The sequence below is a fragment of the Manis pentadactyla genome, chromosome 1 (genome assembly GCF_030020395.1).
Source record: "Manis pentadactyla isolate mManPen7 chromosome 1, mManPen7.hap1, whole genome shotgun sequence".
NCBI lineage: Eukaryota > Metazoa > Chordata > Mammalia > Pholidota > Manidae > Manis > Manis pentadactyla.
Genome location: NC_080019.1, coordinates 179,658,104 through 179,672,254, shown reverse-complemented (window position 1 = coordinate 179,672,254; position 14,151 = coordinate 179,658,104). Strand labels below are relative to the sequence as shown.

At 46.2% G+C, this 14,151-nt stretch overlaps 1 protein-coding gene across 2 annotated transcripts in view; it reads right to left on the bottom strand.

Moving 5' to 3' along the window:
* The window catches only part of LOC130678803 (kalirin-like), a 110,581-nt gene that overhangs the window by 24,362 nt on the left and 72,068 nt on the right, over window positions 1-14,151 (bottom strand). For both annotated transcript variants that reach the window (XM_057503481.1, XM_057503475.1), the window contains exons 19-20: window positions 1,635-1,662; window positions 981-1,152 (exon numbers count right to left, since the gene is read on the bottom strand). In XM_057503481.1, coding sequence (XP_057359464.1) covers window positions 981-1,152; window positions 1,635-1,662 — 200 coding nt within the window. The remainder of the gene's footprint in view (window positions 1-980; window positions 1,153-1,634; window positions 1,663-14,151) is intronic.

Below are 14,151 nucleotides of genomic sequence, written 5' to 3'. Positions count from 1 at the left end.
GAGTCTTTGCTAGGAACATCATTTCACATGCACAAAAATCAAGTGAATGGATAACAGTTTCTTCATTCTAGGTGTTTCTTCCATAAATGTTTCTTAAGCATTTAGGGCCTATTACTTCTCATCCATTGTAAGCAGCAGTACACAATAAAGCTCACAATTAGCAGTAATAAATATTAACAGAATGATTGAGAGCCTGTCAACCAAGTTTTGTTAAGAAGCTTTTTATGTAGAAGCTTGTGGCTGGATTTCCTGTTTCCTTTTTGCACATTTTGGAGTCATTTTTTTCCTTTTAAAATTGTTCCCAGGCTAATGGAGGAATTAAATATATCACTGTTTCACAGGACCCTGAGGGCCACAAACAACTCAGGAATGTCTAGAAGTGAGGACCACATTGCTACCACAGATTTGAGGGCTTCGCCACTTCTCCCAATACCAGGATTCCCCTGGGGACCCCTGGGGCACATCACTAAATGGGGTTCATGTATGTCAGTGACTGTCAAAGCTCTCTCTGAAAGTACAGGTAGGCTTGACCTGAGAAATAGGTTTGTGTTTTTCTTGATCAATTTAATGTGGGTCCAGGAGGCACTCTTTCTAAGCTGTTCATGTTGATTCCACATAAGTCTACATTGTTGCTAAGTTATAGATGCTGAGCAACAAGTAAATACATTCTGGCCATGTCCCAGATATTCATTGGGCTCAGCGGCAGGTGGTAGCGAGTGGCCAAGGCTGTGCCTACTGCTCACAGCCCTGAGCACACTGTCGTGCAAGTGCACCATCCTGAGAGTACATGACTTTCAGCTATCCACGGACCTGGGCCCAGTCTCTCTCCTAAGCAGGGCCAAGCATTTGTGCTGGCACAGGCTCCAGCGCAGCTCTTTTCTTGAGGAGACTAAGGAGCTGAACAGAAGCTGCATTCCAGGCTCAACCTCTGGGAGCCACACTAAGATGCTGGTGGTGCAGACGTGGGACCATCAGCTTACCAGGAGGACACGGAGTACGTGGCTGAGCTGTTGTCAGTGTCGAGGATGTTCTGGTCTGGACCCTTCCAGGTGATGATGGGCTTTGGCCGCCCACAGACTTTGCACTGCAATGTCACTGTGTCCCCAAGCAAGCAGGTCACATCCACTAAGGGCACAAGGAATTCTGGGGCCACTGTGGTCAAATTGATATAAATTTACATTGTTTAGAAGAAACTTTGAACAGTCATTTAGTAACAGAACAAACATCCCCCACCCATATTGTGTAATGAGTCAAATAATCTTCAACTTAACACTGTTATCTGTGTCCCATTAAAAAGTATTTTAAAATAAATGTTTATTGTAGAAAAATTAGGAAGTACAGCTAAGCAAGAAGAAGAAAAAGCCCCATGATGTCATAATGCAGAGGAAACTACTATGAACATTCTGTTATATGTCCTTTCAGGCTTTATACCCACACACTTTGTCTGAAAAAAATTGGCTCCCATTACACATATTGCAAGCTGTGGTCTTTCTCACCCCTCGGTTTACCATAAACACCCTTCCTTGTCCTTCTACAGAACTGCATCACCATTGCATAAAGCCTCTAAAGTGCTGGCTTTGTCAAAATTTGTCTGGCCAACCCCATGTTCTCAGTCCTACTACTTTTTAACTCACCTTCTTGGATGAAATTTGGATTTAAGATCTGAAAAACACAAAGAAACAGAAAATTGCTTAAATCCTAAACCACTAAAAGAGAGCAGGAGACTTTTATCCTATTGAGTAAAAGGAAGTGCAGCTTGGGGAGGTGGCCTGCAGGCCAGCCTGTGCTCGGCGACTGTATCCTCACTGCAGTGACAGCGCAGGGCACCCAGCTCACCCTCCCGTCTGCCCTGGCCGTCCTCGCTGCCCTGGGCGTCCTGGGAACTCTGCGGGCCGCAGCTGGCCTTTCTGTCCTCTTTCTTCTCGGTGGCTCTTCCTCCCTGTCACGTGGAAATGCCCATGCTCCCTGCCCACCCCCCTTCAATGTGCACTCAAGTGATGTGATGGTACCGATTCTTCCCAGCATCACGCATTTTCTAAAACAGAGGACCTGACACTTGTCAAACTGGAGGGGTGACTGACATTGACCACTAACCACCAACCTAGGGCTTTCTTTCCAAATTACCCTCTGCCCCAAGCAGGGGAAACCTTTCTTGAAGCAGTTAAATGCACAGCTTGTCAGGTTGAAGGGGAGCAAGAGGCCATGCCTGTCCATCCCGTCCCCCGCAGGGGCTCCTGTAACCCAGGCCTCCTTGGGGCAACTAGGAAGCCAGTGACCTAACCATTCTAGCCCTCTGCTGCTCGGGTGGGAAAACAGAGACCTAGGTCAGCTAAGTGACTTGCCCAGCCACATGGCTGGCTGGTGGATGCACTGCCAGAGCTCTTTGCACCTACTGTGTGCACTGCCTCATGACACCATGGATCTTTCCAGAAGGAGAAACCTTGCAGCCGATGAGCCAAGCTGAGAAGTTACCCCTTCTTAAGAAGATGGTTGCCTTGATTTTTCTCCCATCTTTTGTATTACTTCTGATCATGTAAGTCCAGGTCACAAAGTCTGGCAGGGGGAACAAAACATGAGCTTCGTTCGGAGTCAGAGAGGCTGGGGCTCACTCTTTTGTTTAATGGGATTTTATGCTAATTACTTAAGATTTATCAGCATTAGTTTTCTTCACTATAAAATGGGGCTAAATAATACCTAGTGCAAAGTGTCATCACAAAGATTAAATGATATATGAGAGGGCCCTGGCACAAAACTGACAAATAACAAGCATTCAGTGACTATTTAAATAAAGATTACCCAATTCTAATCATCTCCCTTCTTCTTAGCAGTCTTCCTGTTACAGTAGCTTATCTCTAACAGTACGTCTTGCAAAATTCTTCTTTCCTGCATAACGAAGCCAGAAAGCTCACATGCCTTACACAAAGCCTGTTGGGCGTTCACGCTTACTTCCCTGTATTGACCCATGGGGATGTGAACATGGTGTCTGTGTGTTCTTCCTTTGCACAAGCATCCGTATGAGCCCTTTGGAGCAAAGATGCTATTTCCTCTTGGGTACCCCTTTGCAAATCGGTTGCCCATGTATACCAGCCAGGGTTTTCACAAAGCAGGCTACAGAAAACTCTTGTAATGCCAAGCCTTGGGGCTGAGTGTTCATGACTGACCGACCACTCGATGACCTTGCTAGTCTCAAAACGCCACAACCTGGCCTTCCTTTAAGTCAGTGCTTCCCAATCCTTGACGTGGAGAGCTTTAAAAACACAAAAAATCCAATGCCTGGGCCAGTGCCTAGAGATTCTGTTTTAATTGGTGTGAAGTGGGGCCAGATATGGGAGGTTTGAAAGCTGCTTCAGGTGAATCATCTGGTTTGAATAAAGCTGCTGCAAGATCCCCTCTTTCCAAGGGAGCTGATCACAGATAAACCAACTTCCTGAGGCTTTCTGAGGTGGGATGAGGGATGCGTGGAAGCATTTAGCTAAGAGCTATGGCTCTTCCCACACCTAAGAGACCCCGCGTACGAGAGGAGCCCCTGGCCGTGCTGGGGCACTCCCAGTAAACACGGTGGGCAGCACCGCTTGAAGCAGGTGCACAGGAGGCCATAAATGTATCCACCTTGCTTAGGGGAGGCAGGGAGAATGACATCCAAACCAGTCATTCACAGAGAAAAGGGGACAGTTTTCTAAATGCTGACAGTGGTTCTCTCAGCGTGGTGGGATGAAGAGTGGCTTTCCCTTTATTCAAAAAACACTGATTGCTTTCTCCAGGCTCGTATGAGGTTTTGTGGATTATGGAGACGTTAAAACATGGCCCCCACCCTCAGGATTTATAAAACCTTGTCTGAATTTGGGTGTGTTTTTTTTTCCATTTTATTTTACTTGGGCTTTGCAAATATTCTGCATTCAGTATGTTTCACTTCATAATAATTTTTTTTAAAGGAAAAATGTCATAGAACCACCAGACTGTATATTCACAAGGACAGGACCACTTGTTACCCATCTTTATACATCAGGCCCCAAGGCCCAGGTCTGCTGCACAATGGGCACTGTATACATGTTGGTTGAGTGAAAGTTTGAGCTTTGTCCTCATTTCAGTTCTCCCAAGAACTGAGGCTTGGTTCATAAATAGCAGCTGGAAATAGGACCAAAAGGTCTATAAAGTAATTACTTCTGGGTATATTCCTAATACAATTTCATTGGAGCCTGTTTTCAAACACCGATGGAATGTAAACGTTTTGGAAAATGACTAAAAAGACCAGTAAACTCCATTGCTTATGAGAGAAGAAGTTGTTCATGTGCCAGCAAAAAGGAAGGCAAATGCCAGGAGTGGACACAGCACAGTATTCAGACCCAAAATGAGACATGCTCTCCTGCCTCAGACAGCGTTCTTAAGCAGCTTGGGTCTCAGTTTTATCCGTAAATTGGGGTTAATAATTGTGGGTAAAGTGAAGGTTCCTATGGCCAGGATTCTCACCTGGCCCTGGTTGGCTAGCTCACTACACACATGTGGGCAATGCACTGCTATTGACTCTATATAAAGAGGTCCACCCAGAGCTCTGGATGACATGGTGGCACAGCTGCAAGGCTGCAGGAGAGCAGAGACTGGAGTGGTGGCAGTGCCCAGGACAGAGACTGAGATGGCTGTGGGGGCAGACAGGCCCAGAGGCAGAGACCAACTTGCAGCATGTAGACTTGTTCTGAGTGGATGGGATTCTAGTGATTGACCTGCCACCATGGGAATAAAGTTGGGTAAAACCCCTTCACCCCAAGAATGTTCCACTGTCATTTCTATGGTCTCGCTGAATCCATACAGAATTTGCTGGGGGCTGAAACCCATTGGCAAGACAATAATGCTCACCTGGAAGCTTGTCTGCCCTAAGGACTCAGTGATTTGCTGATTTAAGGAGCTGACCTTTGGATAGGTGGTGACGGCGGGCAGGGAACCAGGTGTACAGGCTCACTACCCTCACTGTGCCGACAGGCTGGTGGGGAAGCTGGAACTTGATGGGATCTGCTTGGTGTCTGGGACGGTGCCCAGCCGATGTTGATGTCCAGCCGTCAGCCAGCACTCGGCACTGCCTCCCCTCCCCTCACTCAGGAGGCCTCCGGCATAGAGAGATTGGGGAGGTGCTGCCCAGTACGGCCTGAACCTCCCATCTTGATGGAATCCATAAGGGAACAAGGTAGTTGCATCCATGGTAGGAGTGTCAGAAAGGAGACAACTGACAAGTGGAAGAGATAAGCGGCAGATTCCTAGGTCATAAAATCTCCTGTCAGGTTTCATATACCCGCGCCGTGCGGTGTCCTGTATGCCGCCACCCCAACTGTGGCTGGAGAGCTTCTTGCCTTATTCCTCTTTCTAGTCACGACCCCAACTACATTAAGTATATTGTTAAACACACGCACTATTTAAAAAGCACATCTTCCTGCTTTAGGTGCAGACTTTGGTAGAAGAAATAGGAGAGACAGGCTGCCAGTAAGGCTTAACCACAGGCTCCTTATCTGGAAGGGACGCATGGAAGGCTTCAGTCTTCATTCCCCGGCTCGTGGCTGACTAGGTGTGGCTGAGAATCAGAGTAACATCACTGATTTGCATGACATCATACATTTGGCACAACAAAGTCCTTCACATGTTCCTCAAAAACCCTGGCCAAAAGAGCTGAGCAGGTGTTACTTATTTCCATTCCTTGATGAGAAAGGGAGGTGAGTGTAAGCTCAGGAGGCAGTGACCGAGGACTGGCTCTGCCTGCTCATCCGCCACAGCATCAGGGCAGAGGCAAGGGCTTGGGAGAAGCACTGTGCGTCGTGTCATTGGTGTTGAAGGCCTGCCAGCTTACCTCTGCTCCCCGACCTAGCTCTCCACCCCATCCCTACCAGTCCTCTTTAAACTCCCCGTAAGAACCAAGAGCCTGGGAGAAATCCACACTAATGCTTTCTCTAACTTTGACTCTGGATTATATTCACAGAAGATTCCTCCTGCATTTTTCCTCTCTCTTCTTTGAAGCAAATCAAGAGTATAGACTGGAAGAGGGTCAGGGCAGTCTTCTCACACTGTGGTAATGACCTATATGTTTGTCTAAGGCTCCCAACGGACTACAAGGCCCATGTTTTGTTCACTGTTACTGCCTCAGAGCCAAGCACAATACCTGGCATTTAAGAGCTCCATGGATATTTGTCAAATCAATGAAAATTTAAAGTGGTGAGATCCCAACTTTGGGGAGGAGAGTTGAGAAAATATCTTGCTATGAACCTGTAGGGTTTTCCTGTTTCCATTAATCAGGAACGTGACTTGCTCTGGAATCTCTTCGGTGAGTCCATGTCTGAGATTTAGCTAGAAGTGATCTCTTCTCCTCTCTGCTCTTGCAGAGGCTGGTACCCATGGCTTGGTGCCATCTGTCGTAACATCTTCACTGCATGCTAGTTGCCCTACTAGCCTTGTGAACCCTTTGAGGACAGTAATGCTTTTACGTGTTTTCTGTACCCTCAGTCATGTGGTTTGACATAGCATCCTGCACACAGATCAAGTTGTTGAATCAGATTAACTGAGGTCACCCAATTAGAAGACTATAATTTAGGTCTCCTGACCACCTTGTTTAATGCTCATTGCTGTGTGTGCAGGGACCTGAGGTTTCAGCCTGGGACCTGAAGAGCTAATCATAAGCTGCACATGTATCTTGAAACCTCATGTTTTCCTTCTTTAGAAACCATCTGGAGTCCACGTGGAGTGGCAGATGGGAAGGAGGGGAGAACGGGAATCCGCAGTGGGTGTGGTAGTGGAGGAAAGATGGTGCCATTTACATAAAATGCACACGTCCTCTGTCTGGGAGACCCAAATCCAAGAGGAGCAGGCTGGTATAGACAGTGCGGGCAAGAGCTGCACAGGAATCTGGTTTTATTTGAACAGCAGAGGGCAGCAGGTAGTCGTATTTCCTCCTAGACAGGAAAAAGAACCACTGGTCCAGCAGCAACTGAATTTCTTCCTTCTGGAGAGAATTCTAATCGTTTTCTTGATTTCTCTTCAAAATGGGAGGGCAGTGAGGTTACAAGAAAGAATTACAGTAAAATCAACCAGCGCTAAATGGCAAGCTCAGCTTTGAAGAGATCTTGAGTCTATTTGTCTTTCCTGTTAACTCCCAAGATTCTGACTCTGTGTCCTGAGAGTGAGGATGAAATCCTCGTCTGTCTAGAAAACCAGGTGTCAACTGACTCCAGGAGAAAAAGACCCTCACCTCATTTTTTCCAAATCCCTCATCAGCAGTCACAAAACACAGTTACAGTTCAAAACTACATATTGAGACACTGAAGGAATACAAATGGTCAGAAGAAACTCAAACCAAATGTCCCAAACTCAACTCGGAGCTGCCTTGAATGAACCAACTTTCCATGGTCTGCCTCTTCTATTCTCTTTGTGCTTGTTTCATGGGAATCTGTGTTCAGAGGAGGAAGGGAAAGGGATTTTTGATGATGAGATTTGGCAGTAAAATGAACAGATATAAGATTTCTAAAAATTAGGTATTATTTCTGATTTAGAGGTTTAATGTCATGTCTTCATGTTTTCAATCTGGCCAAAACAGACATAATTTTCTAAATTTTTAGAACATGTTTTTCTAAAATTTTCAAAAATATCCCTCCATCTGTCTATCTGCTCATTTCTAAGTGGACACAAAGCAAGCTGCAATTAAAAAAATATATAAATGCAACACAAACTCAAACAGCAACACTATTATCTTTAAACTAGTTCCTTACTTCTCAAGTATTTTCATTGTCGTTTAGTTCCAAGTACGTTTTCCTCAACTGTGATATTTGTCTATGACCCAATTGTAGTAGAAATGTTTTAAAATTTCTAAAAGGATGAGATTTTTTAAAATTACCTTTTTGTTAGTAATTTCTAACTTAATTGCATAGTGACTGGAGTATTTGGTCTATGTAATATCTATCCCTTGATTTTTGATGAGACTTGCTTTATGAACAGTCACATGCTCAATTTTTGTAAAATATTCCATGTGTTCCCGAGAAAAACATACAATCACTAGTTGTTGGGTACAGGTCTCTGTGGATGCCCAGGTGTCAAACACATTAGTTGCTTTATGGGGACTTGTAGTCCAAATCCCTTTCCTACTCCTCCTTGGTATTTTGGTTAGAGAACATTGAGTGTGTCCTCAAAAATGAAGAGGATTAAAAATATGAATTTTAACAGAAAAAATTATAATTTGTCCCCAAAAATAGGGGGGATAGAACAAAAAGGTGGTTTATTGCTGTGCATAGTCTCTCACGGTGCCCTCAATAGCCTGGTGGCCTGTTAGGAAGGGACTGGGGGTGTGGGTGGGGACAGAGTAGTGACGGTGCTGTAACTTCCTTCTTATAAATCACATTTCTAATCCGAAGGCCGAGATCTTGACACTGGATAAAGTCTTTATGGATGAATGTTTTGAGGTTGCATCCCTAATGACTGACCGTGATCATAACCCTATCCCCCAAACTTCTTTTACTGAGTAAAACCACTTCCCAGACTCTATGGGCCCACAAGAAGTTACAATTTTCTCTGAGGACATGGCAGAGTAGAAGTTGATCTGGGGTTCCTTTGGGGTCTATAGGAGGAAATTCCTACATCTGATGTCCCTTCTCTGACCTCCTGCACCACATTGGCTTCTCCCATGCCTGCTTCTCCCCAGCCTTCCACTAGCTCTTATTCCTCTCCCTGTCCCACCAACAGTTATGCTCACCTTCCACTGGGTGTACTGCAACAGCCTTCCAACAGGCCTGCTGCTCCCCACCACTGCTCACTTAGGTGCCAATTATCTTCCTAAACTGCAGAACGAATCATACTGACTGTGCTTATAAACCTTCTGCCTCTGCTTACCATCCACTGGGTCAAGTCCAGGCTTCCTAGCAAGTCCTTCAAGGCCTTTAGAGTTTGGTTTCAAGTCATCTGTCAGGCTTTATCTCCTCCAACTCTTCCCATATACCTAAACCCCAGGTATCCTATATGCTTCTCAAAATGTGCCAGGCACTTTCACACCTCAGGGCCTTTGCTTATGCTCTTTACTCACCCTTTCCCTTCTCCAAGACTATTTATTTTCTATGAGTCCATCCAGCCCACACACTGCCCTCATGTGAAGCCAATGACTGTATTCTAGGCTTCCTAGGAGACAGGTTGTGAACAGATAACCTTGTGGAACTTATTTAATCTCTCTGTGCTCCAGTTTCCTCATCTGTAAAACATGAACGGTGATAATAGTACCTTTGTCATAATGTTGTTGAGAGGAAAAGGCTCAGCAAGAGCCAGATACATAGGAAAGACTGATAAACAGTAGCTATTATTAATATTAGCCCAGCACCTGAATGGGTATTTAAATATCCACTCAGTGAATAAATAAAGGGTTCCATGTTTCTATCAGGGCAAGTTTTAAAGTTTGCTTTATAAGATAGGTATTTAATCAAACCTCCTTCCTCCATGTGACTATATGCTTCTTCAGCATGGGACCGGGACTTAATAATCTGTTGGCTCTTCATGGTACTCACTGAAATGCTTTGGGTTATTAAATTTTGGTACACTGAGTTGACTAGAACATCACACCCAGTGAGCCTGTCGGTGAACCCTGACAGCATGGCAGAGTCGGGGAGGGAGGTGGTGGCCCTTGCTTCTCCAAGGTGTGGCTCTTAAAGCTTCTGGGCCAATGGTACCACATAACCTCATTAGTCACACCACGAATGGAATGGGCTAGGCCTCCAGACTGTGGTGAGGGTGCCACGGGACATGCCTGACCGAAGGTGTGCTGGGTGACAGTGCTGGTCTAAGAAACCAGTTCAGACATTTTCAACCTATGTAATTAGACTTCCTTCCTTGGCATCTATGGCTGGAATCCTGAGTCATTGGGAAAAGGTGTGGGTGAGGCCAGTGAATTACCCTGTCAAGGCATTAAGAGTCGTTGAGAAAGAAATTCTCCTTCAACAAGCAGATGTGTTACCAGGTAGGCCCTGAACCTGACTCTTCCTAAGACAGTACCTAAACCTCAGTGAGCAGACTTCATCCCATGTCACATGCTGAGTTTGGGCTCTCAACCCACTGCAGTCAGGACCTGCTTTTCTTGGTGTTGGTATGACTATAACCTCTCTGGACCTCTTTGTTCTAGGAGGTAAGAAAATCCCATCTTAGTGGTAGTTGGAAGAAACAGAAAGCATCATAGATGTGAGTGGGCAGTGGAAAATTTTCTTATAGTTCTCCCAGGAGAGAGAAACACCAAAGCTGGCAAGCTAAGTGCCTTTCTCTTAGTGGCAGAATATAAATCAATCTGCACGAAGTCAGAACAAAGCTAGGCAAGATGCGTGAGTCCCCAGGCCAAACACATCAGACACATTACAAAGAAAATATTTTATAAAAATAAAATGAGAGGAATGTAATGCTTCGGTTTCTTTTCTCCAAAAGAGCTCTTTTCATAAAAAAAATTGTTTTTATAAAATGCCGAAGCAGGCATCAGTGGAAACATACTGGCGATGCCAGGAGGTCAGTCACCTGACTAGGGGTGTAAAAGTTTCCTTCAGGCTGTCTGGCCAGGTTATTTTGAAGCTCTGAATCTGGGACAAGGAGCCAAGGCAGGTGAGGTGGGCACAGCAGGCTGGCTCTTTGAAGACGTGGAAGCTGGGGCTGGGAAATGGTGCATTCGGGGAAGGAAAGAAGGCTTCATCTCTGGCCACTCAAACCCTTCCCAGGCCTGGCGTGGACATTCCAGTCAGGTCTCAGGAGGGAACATATCCAGGCCATTCGTGCCACACCCCCTGAAAGCAAGTTTTTGGGAACAGCACAGAGAAAACTACTGGGGGCTCATTGTTTTCAGTCAGGAGTCTGGGAGAGCAAAGGGTCTCCAAGTCCTATGATAGGACACCTTAGATCTGCATGGTGCTCAGACGGTTCCACACCACTTACTTAAACAGCTGTACCCTTGGAGCTGTGCGACTCTCAGAGAGAAACATGAGGCCTCACAGCTGACAGCATCCAAACTGGAGTCCGATTTTTCTGACTTCAATCCCATTCCGGTGACACTGCCTTTGTGTGATTTTTATTCGAGTCATACTTCAGCTTTGGCAAGCTGGCATGGGCAGAAATGATATTACCTTGTTCTGAGCTGGAAAACTGGATAACAAATTTACAGAGCAAAACTGGTATCAGTGCAGGCCTTGTCCACCAGGATATGTGTTTTAGATTAAAAACAACCTGGAGACGGGGTGCTCCAAGTGGGGAGCAGGTCGGTGGAGGTGGGGGAGATGGCCAAACCAGGAACTGCCTTCAGGACACCTTCTCATCTTTGAACCGAAAGTTACAACTTCCTCTGCCTCGGTTTGCTCTTCTAAAGTCTCCTAAGGGGCTGGAAGGGTGGAGAGAGGAGTAGGCCTTATCATTTGGTAGGTAGTATATTTTATCACAATAGAAATGAACAAATGAAGAGGAAGGAATTAAGTAAAGTTTTCCAAACTTCTATCGAATTTGAAAATCTGTGATTCTTACACTAATTGGAAATTTCCTTCCAAATTAATTTCATCTTTCTAAGTGGTTTCTCTCCGTCATCTCTCAGAACCCTTTCCCAAAAGATCCAACCATGTTCTTACTGCAGATAATAAGCCCCTGAGCTGCATGCCTCGAGGCTGGCATAGCGCCCGAGGGCAATGCCGCGTTCAGCCTGTGCCGTGGTTGAGGCCGGCCCCATGGTAAATGGCGGGGGCAGAGTCTTTTGGAGTCATGACAACCTCTTACTTTGATGGACTGACCTTCTCTGCTAAAAGTGGCATTGGGCTTCTTTAACAATTTAAGATGTATTTAATCGGGCTTGACATAGAAGCCCAGCTGAGAGCCCTTATCCCTGAAGACAAAGGCCCAAGTCTGGGAGGCTGGTTCAGGACTTCCTATCCAGCGAGTGACGTAGGTAAGTGGCAGTGCTGGGGTGGAGGACAGGTGCAAAAGGTCTCCACATGGGCCTTAGACAACTTTTCAGAGGTGGTAAAATATACGTAACAAAAGTTTTTACCATTTTAACCTTTATAAAGTGACTTTAAATACCTTCACAGTGTTGTGCAACTGTCACCACTATTCATTTCCAGAAATTTGTCAGCATCCCAAACTGAAACTCTGCCCTGCAGGTGGTAAGTCCCTGTTTTCCATTCCTTCAGCAGAAGACTCTTTTAGAAGAGGAAACTGAGATGGGGAACTTGTAACTTCCTGTATGAAAATGAGAAGGTGTCCTGAAGGCAGTTTCTAGTTTTCCCTGGCCATTGTTCCCCCACCTATACCAACCTGCCTAGCTTGGGTTCTAAGAGAAATCCAGTGCAGCTCAGAAAAGATCCAGACTTCTCGGAGACAGGAGGTGGCTCAGAGGACGGGTGCTGACCTTCAGCCCTTGATGTCAGGCTCCAGCCTGGTGTCAGCACAGCAGGGGCAGGACTGACAAGCTGGCGGGTGGGTACACCCCCCAGCCCATCATCCTCTCTGTGCTCCGTGTCAGCGAAAAGCACTCAGCAGGCTAAGCTGTACTGGAAAAAGTGAATTATTGCTAACTTGTTTCCAAGACTGCCTAGTGTTTGATTTTCAGCCTGATTTAAGTCTTCTTCCCTGCAGAAGCATTTCTGTCATGTATGAGACCCCCCTCCAGTCCAACCCCTGAGGTGTAATGAGTGCAAGGTAAAGAGGGAAGGTGTGCTCTGGGCAGACCCTTGCCATTTTTAGAACAGTTCTCGCTCAAGTTTGATCATGGATCAGCAGGAGAAAAGGGTGCTAGGCTGTGAGGGGATGGCACAGACCTGGCGCCAACCTTGCGGTGATGGTGGTGGGGCCTGTGCGCTGGGAGTGGAGGCTGTCCTTGAGAATAGTCACAAGCGCGTCTCCACCGTGGAAGAAAAAGGATGCAAACATCAGAGCAGAGAATTGCCTCTTTTTACATAATTGGGTGTTCTTGGAAAGCTTTGAAAATCAGATTCCTAGGATTCAAGGTGCTTTCTTTTTCTCCTAATTAGCTTTACAGGATGTGCCTATATATCTCCATAAAACAGTATGGTGGGACATATACCAGCCCTGAGGGCAGCAAGCAGCTGGTGTGTAAGCAAAGACCCCAGGAAACTTCTCTTTAAAGGGACGGTTCAATCCACCCATTGAGCAAAAGCAAAGAATGCTGTGGCAGTGACATGTGGGAGGAGGAAGGGGTGAGAGCTTATACACAGCCAGGATTGCAACCACAGTGCTAGCATCAGCCGTCAGCAGGTAGGCCTGAGCATCCGGATCCCGCGCCTGGAGCTGCACACAGGCCGCAAGGGCTGGGGGGCAGCTGGCATTCCAGGCACAGGGGCTCGTAGCACAGGCTACAGGAGTTGCAATTCAGCTCAGGAGGGCACAGGGACATGCTCCCAAGGAGACAATACATATTATAACCGCCAGGATCAGAGGACAAGGGTGAGGTTGGAGGCCAGGCTGGGCCTGATAACGATGCCCCAAATCATCAACATAGCAAGCAGTAAGAGGCTTGGAGGGGTGGCCCACCCTCCTGTTTCCCAAGCTGGGTCTGTAAGGGACAGCTCTCTTTAGTAATCCTGCCTCACCATTTTTCTGCTTCTGTCATAGACACTGTAATAAAGTTCCACTTACCTATCTTGCGAGAACATTCTCAACTCGTGTTGACCAGGTTGCCTTTCTATGTCTTACTTTTTATTTGTGTCTGAAAATACTAAAGGAGCAGGGCCGAGACGCTGGCCTTCCCTGCATCTGCTCATGTGCTTAGAGGCCTTTCAACCTGGCAATACAGTTCAGAAGAGCTCGCAGGTGCTCAGAGGATCCATGGGGAATCGCCCTGGGCTGCACGCACCTCTATTACAGAGATCTTGGATTTAACCAGAATGCTTAGAGTTTCCAACCATATGCCCCCTCAAGAGTGCCAGTTAACTGAAATTTCTGCCTCAACAACTGTATTTGAAACCTTTTCAGACAAGCATCCACACAGTATCCGACTTTCCTCTGTTCAGATTAACGTTCTGGTAGCTTTGCTTATGCACCCTTGGCTTCCCTCAGGACCCACCTCCCTCAGCCTATGCAAAGGGCTGCAGAGCTTGGATGAGTAAGAACCTTAGAAATGTGTTCAATTCACAAAGCAAGGCTAAGACATGTGTACATGTGCATGTG